General features: G+C 42.2%; 1 protein-coding gene across 2 annotated transcripts; it reads right to left on the bottom strand.

Moving 5' to 3' along the window:
- Positions 1-1,015: 1,015 nt before the first annotated feature.
- On the bottom strand, positions 1,016-5,523 carry LOC136458980 (pseudo histidine-containing phosphotransfer protein 1-like). 2 transcript variants are annotated; one of them, XM_066458876.1, is made up of 6 exons: positions 5,429-5,523; positions 2,165-2,295; positions 1,984-2,052; positions 1,378-1,449; positions 1,205-1,277; positions 1,016-1,122 (listed from the first exon to the last, which is right to left on the bottom strand). In XM_066458876.1, exons 1-6 carry the CDS (start codon positions 5,444-5,446, stop codon positions 1,057-1,059), a joined length of 429 nt encoding a protein of 142 aa, XP_066314973.1. In that variant the 5' UTR covers positions 5,447-5,523; the 3' UTR covers positions 1,016-1,056. The 2 variants fall into 2 exon arrangements, with proteins under 2 accessions (XP_066314973.1, XP_066314972.1); XM_066458875.1 differs by lacking the exon at positions 5,429-5,523 and adding an exon at positions 2,507-4,615.
- Between the last annotated feature and the right edge of the window lie 20,575 nt (positions 5,524-26,098).

Below are 26,098 nucleotides of genomic sequence, written 5' to 3'. Positions count from 1 at the left end.
GCACACAACGAGACTACGGGGCACGACACGATGCTGTGGATGCTGATGAAATTCGCAACAGATGCTCGGCTGACCAGACATTTCGCAACACGCTGCATCACAGGTACCGGAATTTTCGGTCCTAATCGGATCCATAAATTGTGGTGAGGACTTTTGGACCCTGGAGAGGAATAAGCTAACTACGACCAAATTCCCGGGCTATGGAGAGGAACGAGCTAACTAGGATTACCAGAGGGAGTATATATCTGCCCGGTTGGTTTGGCTGGCGGCCACCTGCCGTCATCAATCCCTTCCAAGGACCACGGTGTACCAGACGGCGCCATGGCGCTCAGAGCACGCTAGGCACCGGTCCAACATAAGCACTGCACAGCGTCCTGGTCCACATGCAATCCCTCCTTGATCGCCTTGATCCTGAAGTGTAGGGCACTGCAACAATTAGCTTCTGTTGATAAATGAGCAAAAAGAGATAAAAAAAAACCCGCATAAATAAGCCTGGTGGACAAAGACTATAAGAGGACAATAGCAATACCAATACTATGGCTTATATATTTCTGTAATCTTATTCTGTCGTTATACTCCATCTGTTTCAAAATAAATCAGCTTAGTTATCCTAAGTCAAATTATTTTAACTTTAACTAAATTTATAGAAAAGATTATAAATATTTATGATACGAAATTAGTATTATCAAATATATCATAAAATATATTTTCATCATCTACTTATTTGGTGTTATAAATGTTATTGTTCTTTACTATAAAATTAGTCAAACTCAAGATAATTTGATACGATGATTCCAGGAGTTGATTTATTTTGGGATTGAAGGAATATATCACACATGAGACAATAATACCATCTTTCAGGCGAGCTTGTAAACTCACAGCTACACAAGGTTCCCATCCCTTCCTCTCCTCTTCTTTTTTCTTGAAAAAATAATCTCTTATTACAGTTTTATGCCTATCCATATGCATATCATCTCTTGTTTCGCTTCGTATGCTGACCCCTACTTGCTGCGCATAGTGAGCTATCTTCTTGGGCCATACTCCCTTTTCCTGCTCCTAGTTCTTACATCCCGGGCCTGGTGGCAGCTCCAGCAGGACCAGCTGTCCAGCTTGTCGTAGCAGCTGTGTGTATTAACACAAACTGAGATCCAGGCTCATGACACAAGCTACAGAACGATGGATGAGATTTATCGTGGATGATTACCTGGAAATAGGCCTCTAGTTTCTGCCTCAGGGCACCGTGCTCCCTCTTCACTTTCTGGAACGATCTCATGCAACTGCAAACCGAAATATGCCACAGGAGTAAACAATGGCTGTTCTCATTTCTTGACATGAGACAAAAATCTGAAAGAACTAAAAAGTCAGAGAGATACAGACCCTTCAACATTTCCCTGTCCACAGTAATCCCTGAATGACATGCACTCACTCTTCATCCTTGAAGCACCAATGCTGCATCAAGTTTTGTAACATCGTCAAACACACGTAAACTTTATATAAATATAAAAGAATGATAATGTGTTCAGATGTCAGAGTTATGCTTTATTTACATCTGATTCAGAACCATGCCATGCTTACAAAAGTTCATTCGCACACGGTAAGCTTTTGGTTGGCACGCAAAACTACAAAATATGAGTTTTTCCTCTGAGATACTCGACCACCTTAAAGCCTCCAAGAACCTTGGTTTACAAGCATACTGGACATGTCATTAGTGAGGCACTGATATGCTTCAGATCCACCCCCCCCCCCCCCCCCCCCCCCCCACCCCCACCCCCACAACCACCACCACCACTTTTTTAAGAAGCTGAAGCATGCAGTAGTTGTTTCAAAAAGGATAGTGTCAACTTTGCAGGATGTTCAGCTAAACTCATAGTCCTCATTATTCACAAAACTATAAAGTAAGGTCTGTGTGCTGTACTGAATCAGTCACACAGCATGGATCATGTGCAACTGAAAAAATATATCCAGATGCAGCACCAGAGCTACCTGGAACAGCTGCCTTTTAGCTGCTGCATGTATGCATCCCATCTATTGAAATCTTTGGGGTATTTTTCTCTGCAGTGTCACAAAATTTTAATCAGTCAAGTTCAACACTTCTGCTTGCATCGTATTTTCTTTATTTTTGAACAAGAAATCACTTCTCCCTTGATATGCATGTTTTACTTACAGAGCTTGTTCAACATTTGATATTAGCTTGGCTGAGTCCTTGAAAAACAAAGTGACAACCTCTTCCGCAAAATTAGGACTAGCTTCATCCTGCAAGTCTTCCACCTGGCAAAATTGCTCGTCTAGGTACCCCTGTCGATGAAATAAAACTTACTGAGTCAGCATTTGGTATATAAAAGGAAAACATTGAAAACCATAAAACAGCATAGAATAGTGTCCGCCACGGGTGGGATCAAAAGCAGGCATGCTTATACATAGGAAAAAGGTATGATCAAACTTCTAGGTCCTTGTGAAAGCATAAAGATAAAATATTGATTAGAAATCTCCAGAGTATAATACAGGCCTGATCAAAGAGACTCTTTTTCATGGATGCAGCTTGGCGACGCAAATTAGAATAATCCATTCGTATGAATGAACTAGCCAAAGGGTGGCAAGGCGAAGGTGATACAGGTAGGAACACACTTCACAAGTTACAAGACATATGTAAACTGGTGGGAATGGATACAGAAAGTTGAGCGTGCCATATGCTTATATAGTGGAGGAGGCAGTTACTATTTGTCTACCAAACATAAGTGAAACTTAGATATTCCAGTTTCTGGATAACAAATGTAAGCATCTTGCATGCACAGGTGATTTGATTGCCACGGTGTGCACAAGCTATCCACATTTTGGAGAGTGACTTGAATAGATGCGGATTCTTGTAGCCTGTATCTCTTTATAAGAGTATATGTTGGTTTATAACAATGGCAAAGAAATCATTAAGGCCCCGTTTAGATCCTTGGAATTGAATTCATTCGAATAATTATAATTTAGGCATAGATTAATTAAGCTAATATGGTTGTATATGGAATATATTTGTATGTTATTGTTAACCATACAAGGGAGATACTTATATGTTGCATTTCTACTATAGGAAAGTGAGTTGAAGAGCGTGCTATAAGTTGGAGAGTAGAAACATAGCATAGTGATCTATAGAATCAATTTCCATCTCCCACTATGAATTTGAGATAGGCTTATATGTGAACTTGGAAAAGTTGTGGAATGTCAAATTACAAGCCAAATAGCCTAATCCATTAAGTAGATTCCAATTCCTCCAAAATGAAATGATCCAAACGGCCCCTAAAGGAACTTACTTTTAGGAATTATCAAGAGTTAACCTGTTTCATGGCATCCATACAATTTCCTGAATAAACTCGATCAAAGATAGAATTAGCTGAGACCAGCAACAACGGCTTTCTGTAGGTGTACGTAAAACATGATACAATACCGCATTATTATTTGACTTGACACCCCCACATAAAATTAAACACATCTGAGCGAAGAGAATTAAGATCTAATACAGTATACTTCTAAATTTTCTCACGTTGGATTGCTCAAAAGAAAACATATTCATGGACTACTAGAACAAGTGAAGAAGTCTCAGGCATGATTTTAATACAGAGTCATAGAAGTCTGTAGATTGCAGCTTAGAAAACATGGGTCAATCATGCAATTTAGTTAAGCTGAAGCACCCTAAATTACTTCAAAATTACAACAGACAAACAGTTTAAAGCTTTCATTACAACCAGCCTACACAGCTGAATCATGTAGATGGAAGCTTTTCGTAACTCCATACATGGTATCAAAAGATTTAGCACCAGAGATATTCGGTTCTCATTATGTGCTAATCAAGTAATCATTAGCATTTAACAAACTATCGTTTAATCACTGTTCACCTACGCGGCAGTTTAGCTCATTTACACGCCGTGTAAACGCTACACAGTGGCTTGCCGTGTCCGTTTAATCAGCCATTTATCCCGTTTATCACCGTTTAGTCTGTTTAAATGGCCGTTTAGCTCGAATAAATAGCTAAACAATTGGTGTCCGTTTAGTCTGTTTAAGGAAGTGCAAAAATCAGTATATTTACCTTATATACAGTTGTAATGGTACCTTTTGTCTGTTTTGTGGGTCAGTGAAATAGAGAATTTCTGCCGTGGTCTTTAAACAACAACATCCTAAGATTACGCAAGAAATTCTCCCGTGACAAATCCAGGATAGAATGTAATCAGACAAATGGGAAAGCTGGAACAAGATGTCTTTTTGTGCCCCTCAAAGTTCAAACAAAATGTGGTGATAAAATCCGGGAGAATGACTGATAACTAGAATAGGGCCAAGATGCTTACTTTGAGCCTCAGCCAAAGAAAAGTAGGACAAAGAATAGACCTCAACAGCTTGGTCCAATTGTCACAAGCCAATGTTCTCTCAGAGCATTGGACCACGTGGCAAACTAACAGTCTTTTGCAAAAGGGGTAAAAGAGATTCATTCAATGATTGATCCGATGATTGCAGTTCACCCCAAGTCAACATCACAACTTGATAAGAGGAATACGGCATGGATCAGAAATTCGAAACAAACAGAAAGCCTATACAGGAAATGGATATCGGCAAAAAGAAAATTCTGGACGAGTCATTGCCATTGCCACAGATGAATAAACAGAAAACATTGTCTGCATGCAAGCTATTCAGTCAGTACCTTACCCGTATGGTGACTAAATATTCACAAATATCCCAAGGCATATGGTCCAACTGTTCATTCCTATACTGTTGTCTCTATCAATTTCATAAGTGAGTATTCTCAAGGCAATAATTTTCCTTCTGACACAAATCTATTTGTCATTCATTATGTCCTTTTCTATGTAGAAAAGGGAGAGTGAACATGGCCCCTTCAATAAAAACAAAAATTCTCAAGCTCTATATGCTATGTAAATCAAGATGATACACCCACAAGGACGACATCTCCTGGAAGGAAAGCTGCTAACAAACTCGACAAGCCTAAGCTCATCCATCTAATCTCCCAGTTCCCCCAATCATCGTCTAACTAGAAACTAGGAAGATTTCTTGGCAGCTGCTGTCATCTTGACAAGCGTCATCACCTGGGAGCCTTGGAAGTTGGAAGAACAGCTAAAGGACTGTAGAATGGAGCTAATCTATTTTGATTGCTAATTTGACATTTTTATCAAACATAAAAAGATAGTTCTAGTGCATGAATAAGCATCAGGACAAAGCTAAGTTTTTTTAGCATTTGGAACTTTGAAGCTTGTGTTTCCTGGTAAATACTTCACACTATAATGTCTGGCTTCCACATATCAAGGTCATCCATGCTCTACGGCTTGCACATGGTCACATTATCAGAACTCAGCAATCCATTTATAGCATCAGAGACTAACTTTCCACAATCTAAAAGTAGCATCTGCATAGCACAACATGAACTGGATGTGCACGGTACCTCCAAAAGCATCCTCATGGATTTCTCATCCACAGTGCTCCAGAAAGGAACCTAGATGCTTGGTTTGATGTGTACGCTCCATTACTTTTTGGCACATTAGTAGGTTTCTGTTCTCACCTAGAAAGCACCAACTTGACCAATTGTTTCTCCACTCAAAATTTACGTACAAATCAGAAACTTTCCTCTTCCATTGGATAAGGTGCACCGAGAGTTAAGTTTTGGATGAGGATATAACCTGTGGTCACTAAAACACTAACAAAACATTCACAAATCTTTTAAGATGCACTGCACATAGTGAGAAGACACAGCATGATCTTCTGCAGTTCAGCAACTAACTCACTGGAAGTCACACTTCCAGATTCTGAAGCTATGCGCTAGAGATGCAAGTGAGTAGCCAATGGGGTTTTCTGGGTCAGCTAATAATTAGGTGGGATGGCCTTTTAATTCATTTTAGCAAGTTCTAGGTGCACACAAGTGACAACTATCCAAACATGATATAGAAACGAGCACTAAAGCTTAACCGCCAGGAGCGATCTTTTTCATTCTAGTACTAGAAAATAAAGATCGCACGGTCTTAGCCGTCATGCTCCCTCAGTCCCTCTAGATTGGTTTGGTGTCACTCTCATACCAGAACCAATTCCCTCCTAGCGACATCGGTAGGGAGCGGAAAAGAAAGGCGTGGGTACCGACCAATCGAGAGATGAGAGAACGACACGTTGATTCCCCGATAGCATCCTCCCCGTCCGGATTGGGGGGGGGGGGGGGCGGGGGGGGCGGGGGGGGGGGGGGGGGCGCTCAAAGCGACCTAGGAAGGTGATGCCGGCAGAGGGTGAAGCGGTTAGTGAGATACCTAGTGGGGCTCGCCGCCGCGCAGCACGAAGGGGACAGGGATTAGCTTACCTCCTCCATCCATCCCTCCAAATCAGATCCAGTGGTTCAAAATAGATTCAGCCCTTCAACGCATGAGACTTAGCTGTTTTTCTCAGATATAGTTAACAGATAGCAGCAAAGGACAGTATTTCACAGTTTCAAAAAAAAAGACAATAATTCAGGTCCATAATTCAGATGGACATGTACATAGCAGCTCACTGCATTTTCAAAGTACACATTCATACATCAGCTTATACATTCAAAACACAGAAGTTCAGACACATTCATACATCAGCTTATACATCAGCTAATCAATTAAGTGAGGACTCGGTCAAGTGCTTACAAAGCTTCCATCAACTACTTACAAGTGCTGCTGCTCCTACATTCTGATATTCAGATGTCCACTTAATGGGTACTGTGAAAGGTCCTAATATGGCTAGAGGGGGGGGTGAATAGCCTATTTAAAAATCTATAAATCAACTAGAGCAATTTGATTAGTATGACAAATAGCGTAATGCAAACTTGCTCTAGCTCTACAAGGATTGCAAGCCACCTATACAACAATTCTAGTTGCAATGATTACTTAGGCACACAACTTCCAATGTAATTACTCACTAAGAGCTCTTAATCTTGCTACTCTAAAGAACTCAACTAGATGAATGTAAATAATAAAGCAAGCTCTCAATTCTAATTACACTAAAGAGCCTGTATCAACTAGTTTGCAAGAATATAAATAAGTGAGTAAGGTGATTATACCGACGTGTAGGGGATGAACCAATCACAAGAAGAATATATAGCCAATCACCGAGAGAATGCCAAAGACAAGAGACAATCGATTTTCTCCCGAGGTTCACATGCTTGCCAACACGCTACGTCCTCGTTGTGTCGACCAACACTTGGTGGTTCGGCGGCTAAGAGGTGTTTCACAAACCTCGTCCACACGATTGGACACCGTAAGAACCGACCCACAAATGAGGTAACTCAATGACACGAGCACTTTACTAGAGTTACCTTTCGGCGCTCCGCCGGAGAAGGTACAACTCCCCTCACAATCACCGGAGATGGCCACGAACAATCACCAACTCGTGCTAATCCTCCACCGCTGCTCCAACTGTCTAGGTGGTGGCAACCACCAAGAGTAACAAGCGAAATCCGCAGCGCAACACGAATACCAAGTGCCTCTAGATGCAATCACTCAAGCAATGCACTTGGATTCTCTCCTAATCTCACAAAGATGAATCAATGATGGAGATGAGTGGGAGGACTTTGGCTAAGCTCACAAGGTTGCTATGTCAATGAAAATGTGCAAGAGAGTGAGCTTGAGCCGGCCATAGAGCTTAAATAGAAGCCCCTACGAAATAGAGCTGTTGTACTCCTTCACTGGGCACACTGTGGGCTGACCGGACGCTTCGGTCAGACTGACCGGACTCTAGACCCAGCGTCCGGTCAACCGATGTAAGCCACGTGTCATCCTGCGTTCAACAGGAGTCGTCTGATCTCAACGGTCATGACATGACCGGACGCGTCAGTTACAAAGTGACCGGACGCTAGATCTCAGCATCCGGTCGTTTCCAGTAAGCTTCCAAACGTGAGATTTCACGACCGGACGCATCCGGTCATGCTCGACTGGACTCACCCAGCGTCCGGTCACTCAACTTCTCTTCTGTATGCCCTACGTCAGCGTACGTCAGCACTGATCGGACGCACCCTACCAGCGTCCGGTCGCTTTTAGCGCCAGCGTCCGGTCGAAGACCAAAACATGCGCCCTCTGCCGCCACTGACCGGACGCTCCGGTCCAACCAAGGCCAGCGTCCGGTCACTTGCAGTGACCTCCAACTTTTCTGTCTAGGGTGCCAGTGGCACCGTCGGACTGTCCGTACTCTACGGGCGAACACTCCGCCAGTAGAGTTTCTTACCCTTGCACCTAAACTTCACCACCCTTGATCAAATGTGCCAACCACCAAGTGTATCACCTTGTGCACATGTGTTATCGTATTTTCACAAACATTTTCAAGGATGTTAGCACTCCACTAGATCCTAAATGCATATGCAATGAATTAGAGCATCTAGTGGCACTTTGATAACCGCATTTCGATACGAGTTTCACTCCTCTTAATAGTATGGCTATCTATCCTAAATGTGATCACACTCACTAAGTGTCTTGATCACTAAAACAAAATGGCTCCTACATGTTATACCTTTGCCTTGAGCCTTTTGTTTTTCTCTTTCTTCTTTTCCAAGTTTAAGCATTTGACCATCACCATGCCATCACCATTGTCATGATCTTCGCCATTGCTTCATCACTTGGAGTAGTGCTACCTATCTCATAATCATCTTGATAAACTAGGTTAGCACTTAAGGTTTTATCAATTAACCAAAACCAAACTAGAGCTTTCATATTGTCATATACTTCACAAAATACTATAGTTAGCCCGTAAAATACTATAGTTAGCCCACAAAATACTATAGTTAACCTGTCCAAAATACTATAGTATTTTATGGGCTAACTATAGTATTTTGCGGGCTAACTATAGTATTTTGTGAAGTATGTCACAATACCCATCAAGTGGACATCTGAATGTCAGAATGTAGGAGCAGCAGCACTTGTAAGTAGTTGATGGAAGCTTTGTAAGCACTTGACCGAGTCCTCACTTAATTGATTAGCTGATGTATAAGCTGATGTATGAATGTGTCTGAACTTCTGTGTTTTACTGTACTTTGAAAATGCAGTGAGCTGCTATGTACATGTCCATCTGAATTATGGACCTAAATTATTGTCTTGTTTTTTGAAACTGTGAACTACTGTCTTTTGCTGCTATCTGCTGCCTATGTCTGAGAAAAACAGCCAAGTCTCATGTGTTGAAGGGCTGGATCTATTTTGAGCCAATGAATCTGGTTTGAAGGGATGGATGGAGGAGGTAAGTTACGTTGCGACTTGCTGAAGGCAAGTCACTGAATCCCTGTCCGCATGAAGGGGACGGGGGCGGCGGGTGGCCGATTTGGGTGTTTTTTGCACTTTGTGCTGGCTCTGCGTCGACGCGGAGACGTGGAGAGCCAGGTGACCGGTCGGCGATGGATCGTCGTGGCCGCCGATGTGTCGGAATTGGACCTTACCAGTGGCGCCCTTTTTTTTAATTTTTAATCCTTTTTTAGTTTTTATTTAAAAAATATCCCCACTTATTTTTTATTTTTTTAATTTTTAATTCTTTGGTCATGCAAACACGTCTGGTGCGACAAAATAACGTTGTCGCGTCACATACGTTGGCTTGGCAAGATGTGCGACGTTGGATGACTATTTTCACGTGAAAGATCTTGTCACGCCCCTCTCGTTGGCGCGATAATACACTTTGGTCGCTCTAGCGATAAGATTTAACCTTACAAAAAAATCATATCTTTTTTGAACGATGTTGGATGAAGATTATTTTTATATAAAAATTGAGCTCGATGAGATCTACAGCTTTCTAGTTTTGAGTTTTTCCATTTAAGATCGCTAGGATGGCCCGAAAAATAATATAAACTTTCAGTTGCATAATAATCACGTTCAAGCCTTTGTCATCTTAGAAAATTAATATCTTTCTGTACGATGTCAAATGATGATACATTTATATAAAATACGCTAGGCACCGGTCCAACGTAAGCACTGCACAGCGTCCTGATCCACATGCAATCCCTCCTTATCGCCTTGATCCTGAAGTGTAGGGCACTGCAACAATTCGCTTCTGTTGATAAATGAGCAAAAAGACAAAAAAACGCATGAATAAGCCTGGTGGACAAAGACTATAAGAGGACAATTGGCCCTATTCGTTTGGAGGAATCTAGATGAATCTAGAGAAATTTATGAGAGAGAACCATCCGTAAACAGTAGAAACCATCCATGAACAGTGCTTTTTTAGCACCATCCGAACGAGGCCAATAGCAATACCAATACTATGGCTTATATACTTCTGTAATCTTATTCCATCGTTATACTCCATCTGTTTCAAAATAAATCAACTTAGTTATCCTAAGTCAAATTATTTTAACTTTACACTACTACAACGCAGGGATACAGTAACACAAACTTGTGTTACTATAGGATGGAAAAAGTATTACTAGAAATCTTAGTAACACATCTTTTTTTTATCCAATTGGCCATGTTACTACAGACTGGTTTATTGTAACACATTTACTTGTCTACAGAAACATTCGTCTAGTGTTACAGCGACTTTCTGTTGTAGCACATTGTCGGGTTCATAAACTCGGGGTCCATCATGGACCTGCTTCCCAGCAAAAGCTCGGCCCAGCAGACGACATTGCGAACGACGCACAACTCCTGGGCCAGCCCAAAAACCTAACGACAGGCCAGAAGAGCGATCTCTGACCGGAAGGCCTGGCCAAGGAGAGGACCGACGCTTGTTTCTGACTTCGACCCACCACTCCGACCGGAAGGCCTGGCCAAGGAGGAACGACGCTCGCTTCTGACTCCGGCCCGCCTCTCCGACTGGAAGGCCTAACTAGCTCGCCTCCGACTCCGGCGCTGAAAGCTCTAGTTTGGTTTTGGTGAATTGATGAAACCCTAAGTGCTAACCTAATTTATCAAGTGATCATGAGATAGGTAGCACATTCCAAGTGGTGAAGCAAATGAAGATCATAGCATGGTGATGATGATGCCATGATGATGATCAAGTGCTTGGACTTGGAAAGAAGAAAGAGAAAAACAAAAAGCTCAAGGCAAAGGTATAAACCATATGAGCTATTTTGTTTTGATGATCAAGACACTTAGAGAGTATAATCACGTTTAGGATTGATAGCCGTACTATTAAGAGGGGTGAAACTCGTATCAGAATGCAGTTATCAAAGTGCCACTAGATGCTCTAACTCATTGCATATGCATCTAGGATCTAGTGGAATGCTAACACCCTTGAAAATGTTTGTGAAAATATGCTAACACATGTGCACAAGGTGATACACTTGGTGGTTGGCACATTTGAGCAAGGGTGAAGAAGTTAGGGGTGAAAAGGAGTTAGTCTTGCTGGTCACTAAGTGATCGGACGCTGGTCTCAGAGGGACCGGCGCGTCCGGTCAAGTGTGGTAGCAAAGACGCTGGCGTCGGTCATACGACCAGACGCTGGGTCTTGGACTGACCGGACGCTGAGGTCCAGGGTCCGATCCTATTGTCGGGCGGCGTAGAGAAATGTCACTGAGTGACCGGACGCTGAAAGGGTCCGGTCAAGCATGACCGGACGCGTCCGGTCAAAGAAAGTCATTTCTGGAACCTTACTAGAAACGACCGGACGCTGGAAGCTGAGCGTCCAGTCAGTTTGTGCGTAGCGTCCGGTCAGCTGATGACCATTGAATTCTGACAAACAATATTTGAAGCAGGGGACACGTGGCGTGAATCACGTGACCGGATGCTGAGGGCCAGCGTCTGGTCGATCGGACCAGAGCGTCCTGTCAGCCCACATTGTGCCCAGTGAAGGGGTACAATGGCTCTATTTTATGGGGGCTTCTATTTAAGCCCCATGGCTGGTTGAAGCTCCTACCTTTGCTATTTGTATTGACATAGCAATCTTGTGAGCTTAGCCAAAGCCCTCCTATTCATCTCCATCATTAATTCATCATCTTTGTGAGATTGGGAGAGAATTCAAGTGCATTGTTTGAGTGATTGCATCTAGAGGCACTTTGTGGGGGTATGGCCCCCAAGACATGGGCCGCACCATTGGAGGTGGCCTAGCTCACAAGGTTAAGGCGTGCACGGCGCTGCTTGGCGTGCACCGCAAGACATTGTATAGTACCAAATATGCTACTTTACTTGTAACCCTACCTCCTCCAGAGTATATAAGGAGAGGTAGGGGTCCCCTAGCAGATAGGATCTATCAGATCGGATCTTCATGTATTCAATACAATACACCAAAGACACAGGACGTAGGGTATTACGTCGATCAGACGGCCCGAACCTATCTAAATCGCTGTCTCTGTGCCTTGTGTCACCATCCGGTTCCTGATTACGTGTACCCCACTGACAAATCTACCATCGTGGGATACCCCTCGGTGGACTGCCGACGATATTCTGTCGACACTTGGTGTTCGTGTTTCGCTTCAGATTTTGCTTGTTACTCTTGGTGGTTGCCGCCACCTAGACGACTTGGAGCAGCGAGGATCGTTGAGCAGAGAGTGGTGATTATCTCTGGCTCCGATCGTGGTGATTGTGAGGGGTTCTTGACCTTTCCCCGGCAGAGAGCCAAAAGATGCTCTAATGGATTGCTTGTGGATTGTGTGATCCTCATCTTGTGTTAGTTGTGCAGCACCCAATTGAGGGTTTGGCGTGTGAAGCCAATTAGCGTATGAACCTCCAAGTGAGTGAATCGCCACAAGGACTAGCTTGTCGGCAAGCAAGTGAACCTTGGTAAAAATTATTGTGTTCATCATTGATTCTGAGGTGATTGGTCTTTATTGTTATTCATCCTTGTGATTGATTGGTTCCTTCATCTATACGGCAGTATAACCTTCTTAATCACTCTCCTTACATTACCACAAACTAGTTGTCAAGCTCTTTAGTGTAACTAGTTGTGAGAGCTTGTTTGCTTGGTTGGTGTGGCTCTTTAGTTAGCCTTTGAGAGCACACTAATATAGGGTAGTGTCATAGCTATTGTGTGAATAGATACTATCTAAACTAGAATTGTGGTAGGTGGCTTGCATTTTGAGTAGGCTAGCGCAACACTTGCTTCACCTCATAATTGTCTAACAATTTCGTTAAGTGTTGTTGTAGAAATTTTTATTAGGCTATTCACCCCCTCCCTCTAGCCATTAGGACCTTTCAAGTGGTATCAGAGCCGAGGTCACCGAAATTTGAGGCTTAACAACCTTCGGTGTAAAAATGGCTCAAATCAACAACACTAAGAAGCCACCCCAATTTGATGGATCAAATTATCCATATTGGAAGTCAAAGATGACCACACATATCAAGTCAATCAATAGAAGAGTGTGGAAGGTGGTAGAAACCAAAATTGAGATTGAAGATCCAGAGAATCCCACCGTGGCCGAAGATGTGCTTCTCCAAAACAATGACATTGCTCTAAGTGCTATTCATGATACAATTGATGAAAGAACATTTGAGCAAATCAAGAATATTGAGATGGCTCATGAGGCTTGGAAGAAGTTAGAAGAATCATTTGATGGCACTCAAGCCATGAAGGGTGCAAAGGTATACATTCTCAAAGAGAAGTTTGCAAGCTTCAAGATGAAGGAGGATGAGAGTGTGCCGAAGATGTTCCATAGGCTTCAAGTGCTTGTCAATGATCTTAAAGGACTTGGTGAAGAGGTGAAGGACAAGGACTTCTCTCACAAGTTCTTGAGATTCTTACCTTCAAGATTTGGCACATTGGTCACCATTCTAGTGAGAAGTGGTTTGGACACTATGACACCAAACTAAGTATTGGGGGATATAATGACCGATGACACATATAGAGATGATGATGAGAAGGAAGAAAAGAAGGAGAAGAAAGATGAGAAGAAGGATGACAAGAAGAAGAGTGTGGCATTCAAAGCCACATCATCCAAGGGCAAAGCTAAGCAAGAAACATCAAGTGAAGATGATGACTCATGGGATGATGATGATGATGAGAAGATGGCTCTCTTTGTCAAGAGATTTGGCAAGTTCATGGTGAAGAAGGGCTACCATGCTAGAAGGAAGAAGTTTTCATCCAAGAACAAAGAAGAGTCAAGAAGGTGCTTCAAGTGTAGAAGCTAAGATCATCTTGTTGCTCAATGCCCATACAATAGCGACAATGATGATGACAACAAGAAGAATAAGAAGGACAAAAAGGAAAAGAAAGAGAAGAATGACAAGATGGCATTCAAGAAGAAGAAGGGTGGTTCATATGTAGTCACTTGGGATAGTGATGCTTCCTCAAGTGATGATGATGATGATGATAGTGATGATAACAAGACCACCAAGAAGAAAGTTCTTGCAAGCATTGCTATCAATGAGAAGCATTCTCTCTTTGAATCTTCATTATGCTTCATGGCTAAGGCCACTAAGGTACAATCTTGTGATAATAAAAGTGATGAAGAACATGATGATGAAAATGAACATGAAAATAGAAATGATAGTGATAGTGATAGTGATGATGATGAGCCTACCAAAGATGAATTGTTCAATATGCTAGAAGATGCTAAAGAACATTTTGACATTAAGAGAAGAGAATGTAAGAGCTTGAATAAGGAGGTAAAAGCCCTTAAGCAAGCCCTTGATGAGCTCAAAGCAACTCATGAGAGGCTAGAGGAAGCTCATGAGAAACTAGGCAAGGCTCACAAGAAGCTTGAAAAAGCTCATTCCTCTTTGCTTAATGAGCAAAATAAAAGGAAGCATGTTGAAAATTGCAATATAGGCTTAACTTGTGATATAATTGATGAATCATTATCTATGCCTATCATTGTTGCTCCCACTAATCCTTCTTGTAGTACTTTCACCTCCACCTCATCTAGTAGTGACGGTCTCACTTGTGATGCCTCACTAGTAGTTGAGAATGAGAACCTCAAGGAGGTTAACAAGCTCACTCACACCTTAGCTAAGGCTTATGGTGGTGAGGACCGCTTGCTTATATGCTTGGGTAGCCAAAGAGCTTCTCTCTACAAAGAGGGATTGGGCTACACCCCCAAGAAAGGCAAGGCGGCCTTTTCTCCTCACAAGACTAGTTTTGTGAAGAACAATGGTCGGTTTTGCACTAGTTGCAAGCAAGTTGGTCATATAGAGCAAAAATGCATGAATAAGAAATCACAAGCTAATGTATCCTTCATAAAGCTTGATTCATGCTATATGCTTACTAAGGGTACAAATGGTGTGAAGGCTAAGTTCATTGGTAAACCATGGATGGACTCAAAGAAGAAAGCCATTTGGGTACCAAAGAGCTTAGGACTAACCTTCAAGGACCCAAGCAAGTTTGGGTACCTAAAAAGAATTGATCTTCTTTTGTAGGTCAATTACAAAGCCAGAGGAAGGCATTGGGTTCTTGATAGTGGGTGCACTCACCACATGACCGGTGATGCAAGAATGTTCAACTCAATCAACACCAATGACAATGATGGTTATGATAGTATCACATTTGGTGATAATGGCAAAGGCAAGATCAAAGGGCTTGGTAAGATTGCAATATCCAATAATATGAGCATATCCAATATGTTGCTAGTTGAGAGCTTGAATTTCAATTTGCTATCCGTGGCTCAATTGTGTGATCTTAGATTCAAATGCATATTCGGGGTAGATGATGTAGAAATCATAAGTATAGATGGCTCTAACTTGATCTTCAAAGGCTTTAGATATGAGAATCTATACTTGGTTGATTTCAATGCTAGTGAAGCTAGATTATCAACATGCTTGTTCACTAAGTCTAGCATGGGTTGGTTATGGCATAGAAGGCTTGGTCATGTTGGAATGAAACAATTGAATAGATTGGTTAAGCATGACTTAGTTAAAGGCTTGAAAGATGTTGTGTTTGAAAAGGATAAGCTTTGTAGCTCTTATCAAGCCGACAAACAAGTTAGAAACACCCACCCTAAGAAAAGCATGATGAGCACTAGTAAAGCATTTGAGTTATTGCACATGGATCTGTTTGGGCCAACACAATACACTAGTATTGGCAGAAATAAATATGGATTTGTGATATTAGATGACTACACTAGATACACATAGGTATTCTTTCTAGTGGACAAAAGTGATGTGTTTGCAACATTCAAATCATTTGTCAAAGATATTCACAATGAGTTTGAAACAACCATCAAGAGAGTTAGAAGTGACAATGGTAGTGAGTTCAAGAACACTAGAATTGATGAGTTGTGTGATGAATTTGGAATTAGACATCAATTCTCGGCTAAGTACACTCCACAGTCAAATGGCCTTGTTGAGAGGAAGAATAGAACACTCATTGATATGGCAAGGTCTATGCTTAGTGAGTACAATGTGAGTCAATCCTTTTGGGCCAAAGCTATCAACATGGCTTGCTATTATAGCAACCGTCTCTATTGTCACCCATTGAAAGAGAAGACACCATATGAGCTCTTGAATGGTAGAAAGCCCAACATTGCATATTTTTGGGTCTTTGGTTGCAAATGTTATATCTTAAAGAAATGCACTAGATTGAGCAAGTTTGACAAGAAATGTGATGAAGGATTCCTACTTGGTTATTCTACTACAAGCAAAGCATATAGAGTTTGGAATTTGGATAGTGGTACTCTTGAGGAAGTTCATGATATTGAATTTGATAAAACCAATGGTTCACAAGTAGAGAATGAGAACTTGGAAGATGTTAGAGGCATTCAACTTTCAAATGCCATGAAGAACATGGATATTGGTGAATTAAGGCCTAGGCAAGTGAATGATGATGAAGATGATCAAGTGCAAGTGCTCTCTAACTCAAATGTGCAAGATGATACAGATCAAGTTAGTGCAAGTGGATCTCATGATAATGAACAAGATCAAGTGGCTAGTACATCATCTCAACCCAATGATCAAGCAAGTGCAAGCAATCAAGTTCCAATCCTCCAACCAACCAATGTTGCAAGGGATCATCCATTGGACACTATCATTGGTGATATTTTAAGAGATATGCAAACTAGATCAAGATTGGCTTCATTTTGTGAGCATTTCTTATTTATGTCATCCATTGAACCAAAGAAGATAGATGAAGCATTGAAGGATGTTGATTGGATAAATGCTATGCATGAAGAATTGAATAACTTCACAAGAAATCAAGTATGGGAGTTGGTAGAAAGACCAAAGGGACACAATGTGATTGGAACCAAATGGGTCTTTAGAAACAAGAAAGATCAAGATGGGATAGTAGTAAGGAACAAAGCAAGATTGGTAGCACAAGGTTATACACAAGTTGAAGGTCTTGACTTTGGAGAAAACATATGCCCCAGTTGCTAGATTGGAAGCAATTAGAATCTTGCTAGCCTATGCTTGTGCCCACAACATCAAGCTCTATCAAATGGATGTTAAGAGTGCATTTCTAAATGGTTACATCAATGAAGAAGTATATGTTGAGCAATCTCCTAGTTTTAAAGATGACAAGAAGCCCAATCATGTATATAAGTTGAAGAAGGCTTTGTATGGATTGAAACAAGCACCTAGAGTATGGTATGAGAGATTGAGGGACTTCCTACTCTCTAAAGGGTTTACAATGGGCAAGGTTGACATCACTCTTTTCATCAAGAAGATTGGCAAAGACTTGTTTGTGTTACAAATCTATGTTGATGACATCATATTTGGATCAACCAATCAAGACTTTTGTGATGAGTTTAGAAAGATAATGGCTAATAAGTTTTAGATGTCCATGATTGGAGAGTTGAGTTACTTCCTTGGTCTTCAAATCAAGCAATTGAAGAATGGTACCTTTGTAAGTCAAGGCAAGTACATCAAGGACATGATCAAGAAGTTTGGAATGATTGATAGTAAAGCCATTAGCACACCAATGGGAACCAATGGCAACTTAGATAGTGATGCAAGTGGAAACATGGTGGATCAAAAGTTGTACCGGTCTATGATTGGAAGTCTATTCTATGTAACCGCATCAAGATCGGATGTCATGTTTAGTGTATGTATGTGTGCAAGATTTCAAGCCTCACCAAGAGAAAGTCATTTGAAGGCTACAAAGAGGATTTTGAGGTACTTGAAGCATACACCAAATGTTGGTTTGTGGTATCCCAAAGGAGCAAAGTTTGAGCTAGTTGGTTACTCTGACTTGGATTATGTGGGATGCAAGGTCAAAAGAAAGAGCACATCAAGTACATGTCAATTGTTGGTAAGATCACTTGTCTCATGGTCATCAAAGAAGCAAAATAGTGTTGCATTATCAACCGCCAAAGCCGAATACATATCCGCCGGTAGTTGTTGTGCACAAGTACTTTGGATGAAGGCCACTTTGAGTGACTTTGGAATCAAGTTCAAGAAAGTGCCATTGCTATGTGACAATGAGAGTGCAATCAAGTTGACCAACAATCCGGTTCAACATGCAAGAACAAAGCACATTGATGTCCGCCACCATTTCATAAGAGATCACCAACAAAAAGGGGACATTTGCATTGAGAGTGTAGGTACCAAAGATCAACTTGCTGATATATTCACCAAGCCATTGGATGAGAAAAGGTTTTGCAAGCTAAGGAATGAGTTGAACATATTGGATTTCTCAAATATATGTTGATGCACCCCCCACTCATATGGCATGCCTCTCCTTCGAGCAATCCAAGATAAAAGTTGATTGTCATGACATACATCCTTGCTAAGGATATGGTTAGTGCATCTAGTTACATTTTCAATTTTTTATTAGGACCTTTCAAGTGGTTCCATTTTATTAGGCTCATTCATGAAAATCAAATGATTTTTATGTTTATATGGTATCACTATTACTTCTATGCTTGACTTGATCTAGTGGTAGCATATGACATGTTTATGGGCTTGTAAACCTAGTGTTTGATCTAGAAAATGAGCTCTAAGTATTTAACTCAATATGGTACAAGATAACCCTTATTTAGAGGTGTGAAGAAGCTTGTCCTTGGATCAAACCGAGTTAAATATCTTTGGCAAATGATCTAGATTGGACCAAATTTGGGAATATGATCCTCACCCCATTGATTGACATTGATAAATCTCAACCTATCTATATTTTAAGTCTTTGTGGTCATTGATGACAAAGGGGGAGAGAAACAAAGATATAAGTAATAGGGGGAGAGTTTGACATAGGGGGAGAGATATGACAAAGGAAAAGGATCAATTAAAATTTTGAGCACACAAGTAGGGGGAGCAAGCTCATGAACTTGTATGGTGCATTTGAATGTGCATTTCATATGTTTGCTTGCATAGCACAAGTTTTAAATTACAAAATCCATGCTTGTGTGATGTATGCTAGTTGTAAGATTGAATGATGAAATGAAATCATTAGATTACTTTCTTTTTCAAGTAAGTTTTCACAAGTGGTATCTTTTCAAAGTATGTTTCCAAGTGGTATAGAGCTAACCATGGTGCTAAGGATGGTATAATGGTGCACTCCGATTGGTATCACGCTTCAAAGGTCCATCTTTTATACCCTAGCATAATTTAGTAGACATTGTCTCCTATATTTCCTATCTAAGCATATGTGCAAGCTACAATCCAAACTCTTCGCACATATGTAGGGGGCGCAGCGTTCGATCAGCTGATGACCATTGAATTCTGACGAACAGTATTTGAAGCAGGGGACACATGGCATGAATCACGTGACCTGACGCTGAGGGCCAGCGTCCGGTCAGTCCGCGTTGTGCCCAGTGAAGGGGTACAACGGCTCTATTTTGTGGGGGCTTCTATTTAAGCCCCATGGCCGGTTGAAGCTCATACCTTTGGCCATTTGCATTGACATAGCAACCTTGTGAGCTTAGCCAAAGCCCTCCCACTCATCTCCATCATTAATTCATCATCTTTGTGAGATTGGGAGAGAATCCAAGTGCATTGCTTGAGTGATTGCATCTAGAGGCACTTGGTGTTCGTGTTTCGCTGCGGATTTCGCTTGTTACTCTTAGTGGTTGCTGCCACCTAGATGGCTTGGAGCAGTGAGGATCATTGAGCGGAGAGTGGTGATTGTCTCTAGCTCCGATCATGGTAATTGTGAGGGGTTCTTGACCTTTCCTCGGCAGAGAGTCAAAAGGTACTCTAGTGGATTGCTTGTGGCTTATGTGATCCTCATCTTGTGTTGGTTGTGTGGCACCCTATTGAGGGTTTGGCATGTGAAGCCAATTAGCGCGTGAACCTCCAAGTGAGTGAATCACCACAACGAGGACTAGCTTGCTGGCCAGCAAGTGAACCTTGGTAAAAATCATTGTGTTCATCATTGATTCCGAGGTGATTGGTCTTCATTGTTATTCATCCTTGTGATTGATTGGTTCCTTCATCTACACGGCGGTATAACCTTCTTGATCACTCTCCTTACATTACCATAAACTAGTTGTCAAACTCTTTAGTGTAACTAGTTGTGAGAGCTTGCTTGCTTGGTTGGTGTGGCTCTTTAGTTAGCCTTTGAGAGCACACTAATATAGGGTAGTGTCATAGCTATTGTGTGAATAGATACTATCTAAACTAGAATTGTGGTAGGTGGCTTGCATTTTGAGTAGGCTAGCGCAACACTTGCTTCGCCTCATAATTGTCTAACCATTTCGTTAAGTGTTGTTGTAGAAATTTTTATTAGGCTATTCACCCTCCCTCTAGCCATTAGGACCTTTCAGGCGCTCGCTTCCAACTCTTGACGCCTCTTCTACCAGAAGGCCTGGCCAAGGAGGAATGTCGCTCGCTTCCATCGCTTCCGACTCTGGCCTGCCTCTTCAATCAGAAGGCCTGGCTAAGAAAGGACGACGCTCACCTCCGACTCCGACTTGCTTCTCCTACCATGAGTACACCAAACCTCTGCTTATAGCTCTTCTTTGACCGGGAAGCCGGAGCTGACTGGGGAACGACCGACTAGGGACGCTCGCTCGGTGAAGACCCAGGAAACAAATAGAGCAAGTAAGGCAGGGCGCTCTAGTCAACTACAATATCAAGGACCGTACCCTATACACCTGTGGGATAATACTGTCAGGTCATGTCAGAAGGGTACTTTATATCCTTCCAAACATGTCAAAACAGCAACAATGTTATGGACGCCAACATTTATCCTATAGTATGGTAGGCCGACATCGGCCATACCAGAAGATCACGATGGAGCCTATCACATGCATCCGGACATCAACAGTGTTGTGGGCGTTGACAAACTGCCTAGTTCCCAATGGCGTGGGCAACAAGACTAGAAAACACACACACTCTCTTTCTCTCACACTTTCTCTTGTAAAAGCCATCCTCTTCATCTATAAAAGGAGATGCGCTCTCTCCAAAAATGATGATCGATACACAGACAATTCAACCACCAGGGGATCGAACAACCTATGATTCAAATAATTTCAACAGAGCACACGCTCAAATACTTAGCACACGTAGGAGCTCCTATCTCTCTCGGCCCTTCGGTCTAGAGTCCGACCAAACCTCTTTCACCCCCCATCTTACTCCCTCTCATTTGTAACCCCACAGCAAACTTCGAGCACCTAGGCTCAGGAATAAAGTCACTGATTGACTCAAACTGGATGTAGGGCATATTGCCTAAACTAGTATAAAACCTATGTCATTGAGTGCTAGGCCACATCCGATCACAACGTATGGTAAAACTATAAATATTTACGTGTTGGTCACTTTCTGCACCGACAGTTGGCACCGTCCGTGGGGAGGACGTCGTACGTTCACGCTTTTGGTCATCGGATGGCCCACCTTTCCGCCACCTTTGCCATGATGGGCTCAAACAAAACGACTCAGTTCAACTCGCTAGAGTTTCCCACACTCCCACTATTGGGATGTGGGTTCCACCTATTTTTGAGCCGTCCTAGGCCTTCCTCTTTGGAAGCCTGGACTTCATCGCCGACCGGCTCGGCAAGCTTCACCTCCGAGAGGAGGCACTTGTTCCGGCGCCCGTGTGGCAGAACCTCCTAAATTATAGGGCCCACATGCACCTGTCACTATACAATGACCTCTGATGACTATGCATATGTTCCCGATAACTTAAGAAGTCTATCGGGTGTCCTCGAGGAACCCCGAATCATCCACGATTTCTGAGCAGGATCCCATTACAGAGTCATTGCAGTATTATAACATTTATTCAAATATCTACATCAGAGTAAAATAGCGGAAGTCTTACAATAACTTAGTTTACAAAACAGTAGTTTCAAATCTTACAAACTAAGTTCGATAATTATTACAAACCATAGTAGTAGTGGTGTGGCATTATTAACATAATACAAAACACACAATTAAACTGCCCTGCCCAAGGGCCACACATTTACTTGTCGTCATCGGATCGAACAACAGTCATGCAGCACGGTCCAAAATAGACCTGCTCATGAGGCTCACCTGCAACAAGGGTCAACGAACTCTAAGTACAAAAGTACTCAACAAGACTTAACCGAAATAAAACTGAGAAGACTCAGGAATGTAGGCTCAGGGATTCAAGGTATGGCTTTAGCAATAATCAAAGTTCTTTTGTGTAAAAGCTCTCTAACAAGATTCTTTATATCAACATTTTTATCATCAAAAAGATCATATACAAAGCTGACATGATCTGTAATGAGATCATGAAACTTCATATCCAACACTTTCTCAACCTTACTCAAGTTCTAGTTATTAAACTATGATGATGAACAGTGGGTTGAGTCTCCATAACTGAGGAGCAACGACGATTCGAACCGATTAAACCCAGCTAGGAATTCCAGACCACACAACATATGTAGGTCCCTGACCTACATATACCAACCTACTCTCAGGTCCTCTAAAACAAGAACGGGTCTACGCCACCCGAGAATATAGTACTCCACCAATCCAGCCCATTGCCACGTGGGTACATGCTATTCCTGCCATCTCTCCACTCCCAATGTGCGAGTAGCCATTCTCGTAATAGAATCACCAAGTTAAGGCTTATCGGAGTATGTGGTTAGTACTACAAAGTCTCACCTCATGCAGTTCAACAACAGACGGGCCTCAATCGACACAGGCGGAAAGAACCCGCTCACAAGACCTCCATGTCTTGTGGCTCCCATACACCGAGTCTGCACGGTCTAGATTTATTATTCCACATGCTCATATCTCATGGTAACATAAGTAACCAAACGTAACCAAAGATCCATTTAAAACTCGCAGGTGACAGGTAATCACCCGACTTTTATCTGTCTAAGCATGGCTAAGCATAACTAGGCATTTACGAAGTAAAACTGGTAACAAGGTAGATATGGAAAAACAAGGTTGGTAATGCACCAATTAGGTTTTCACTCACTCCTAATCACTTAATGCAGTATTGAAAAGCAAAAGTGATATAAATTTGTAAAACACAAGGTAGGTTTAAATCCATCCGGGGCTTGCCTTGATTGGCGGAAAAGTCAGGTTTCAGAGTTGTCCCACTGATATCAAATCCAACCTCAACAGACAGATTAACCTCCTCCTCAACTTGATTAACTACCACGTGCTCACTTTCGTTCACTACATGTAGTAACAATGCCATGTTTAACATGATGCGAGATACAAAACGTGATGCTTGATAATGGATGCGAAAGTTAAAAACTTGAATACAACTTTCCTTCGTGGTACAGTTACAAGTCAAAACTAACTAAACCTTTTTCATAACACTTATTTCAATTGCCAAGGATCATTACCAACTAATGACCCAAGGTCATCACTCAATCCAAAAATTCAAACAAAACCTAAATCATTAAAGGTTACTATTTGCTTTTATGAATTAATTCTTTAATTCAAAATTATGAAATAAATCAACTTGTTCCAATTGAGCTCAAAATTTTTGTAAAGGTTTATCACATGATAACTAAGTGGCAAAACAATTTTCATAATTTTTGGATAATTATTTAAGCCTAGAAAAATCATGGAAACTCATTTATTAATTAATTGAGCAATTTTTATCACATTCAAAAAGTACTAAAAAGCAACATTTCATATTTTTCTAAATATTATACATCACAGAGAGGTCACACAAAAATTTTCATAATTTTTGGAGCTCTAAATAATTCTATACAAAAATAACAAAAACATACACTATTCATCCATTATAGAAAAATATAAAATCCATTTTCAATTCAAACCGCCACTGACATCTTGACCCCACCCGTCAGTCCTGTTCCCTGCGCTAACCATGACGTGAGATCAACGGCGACGGTGAAGGCACCAACATGTTCATCACGACTAGGCGCATCTACTGATGTCACTACTTGCATCGATCGCTGCACAAACAGAGCTTGACGCCGGCCATGGCGGACATGGCCGAGCGGCTGCACTATGCTGGCAAAACAAGGCTGGTAGAGCTTAAACAAACAGCATGGGAAGGTTCAGTAGCTCACCCCGAACGCGATTGAGCAAAAAGCGGGGCCAAAGGAGCAGCAGAGAGTCGGGTCGGCGGTCACAGCAGCCACGGCGGCACGAGCAACGTCGACGACGGTGTTCCGGTGACTGTGGTGGACAAAAGGATCAATCAACTAGTCATAGAGCATCACGGGAACAAGGTGAAGCCAGAACAATACTTCGCAAGGACAAAGGCTCACCGCAGAGCGCTGGCCACGACGGTGCTCACTCGACGGTGGTGTTGCCGGCCACGAGGAAGAAAGGCGACGAGCGGCGTTTCTCGGCGAAGTCAAGCGACTAGAGCTGGTTGGTTGGGTGCGCAAGGAACAAGCAGAGCTATGAAGGGCTTTGCTATGACTAGAATGTCACTACGGCGTCGGTGCGAGCTCGTTGGAGTTGGGCGGTGGCGATGAAAAAAGTAGAGGAAGGAAAAAGAACGGCGACGACGGCGCTCCAGCCTTTATAGTGCGGCAAAGAAGCAAGGAGACGACACGCAGCAGCCTGCTCATGCTAGCGTGAAGCCAGAGAAGGCCACGGGCGCACCTGGAAGCCAGAGGAAGCTCGCCGGCGGTGACAGCTGCCCGATGGTACTGTTCCAACTAATTATAGAATTGCCACTCGTCTAATTTCCCAAATTACTCCCAAATTTATGTAGTAACTCAAAAATCTCCAAAAATAAAAGTTGTTCCAAATTCAAAGTTCTACAACTTTGCTTTAATAACCATACTCTAATTCGGTCTACATTTTGAAATGCAAGTTTAAATTCAAAAGGGGACACTTTAAGTACATTTTGCCTTTTCAAATTACTTCAATTTTTATATAACAACTTTGAAAATTCCAAAAACAAACTTTGTACAACTTGACAAGCTCTACACTTTTGCTTTTAGGCTCAACCCCAAAATGTGCTTAGATTTTGAATTGGGTTTTCAAGGTAGAATTAAATACTAAAAATCAGGGTTTTCGGAAATTCCAAAGCAATACAAAGATTTTGAACTTGATTCAAACCATACAAGTCAACATACATACATAAAAGGAAACTTATTTTAGTGTATGCATAACAAAGTTTTCACTAAGACCAAATGATCAGCAATGCATATGATGACATGACCTGTTTTAGTATTTAAACACCCGAGGTATTACAGCCCGTCGGAGGGGCGTCCTCCGTCTCCTCTGGGACTCCTGGCGACCTCAATGACAAGGCGCCTATGCTTCGCTCTAAGCCCACACAGGGCTCAAACCCAACTATGAGTAGTGTACATACTATTATTTACTCACTATTTACTATTTTTCACCAATTCTCCGGAAGGACCCCGTTGTCCCTACCGTGACTGTCATATGACCGGTTCTCCTATAGCCTCGCGTCCCCCATGGATGCATATGCATGGGGGCTCCAAAAGATGCTAGCACTGCTCCCTCTCACATCTGAATTCATGGAGATGGTGGACTATGCTCCTGCCTCTTTCCCCAACCTCATGGATGACGATGTTGAGAGCGACAGCTCCAGCATCGGCGACATCATGGCACCTAGCCACCCTTTGTCCCACGAGTGCGCCATCGTGGACGCTCTGGGATAGCCGTTGGTGGTGGTGAAGTCTCTTTAGACCCACACCCCTCTAGACCCTCACGCGGATGCCCTCGTATGTGCGTAGGCGCATGGCGAGGAGCTACGATAAAGGTGGTAGAACCAGCCGCCACCTACGCTGGGGCGCTCGGCACACCGCGATGTGCCCCGTGTGCGTAACTCGGTGAGCAGCACCTAGGGTCATGCTCGCCAGGTTTAGCACAACATCATCCACGAAGGGAACGACCCCCCACAGTTCGCTTGGGCTGGTCAAAACATCACCACGGTGGTGATGCTTCTACACGGCCATCCCGAG

The sequence above is a fragment of the Miscanthus floridulus genome, chromosome 6, assembly GCF_019320115.1.
Source record: "Miscanthus floridulus cultivar M001 chromosome 6, ASM1932011v1, whole genome shotgun sequence".
In the NCBI taxonomy this organism is placed as follows: Eukaryota; Viridiplantae; Streptophyta; class Magnoliopsida; order Poales; family Poaceae; genus Miscanthus; species Miscanthus floridulus.
Note: the sequence above shows the minus strand (reverse complement) of the source record. Positions and strands in the feature narration are given on the sequence as shown.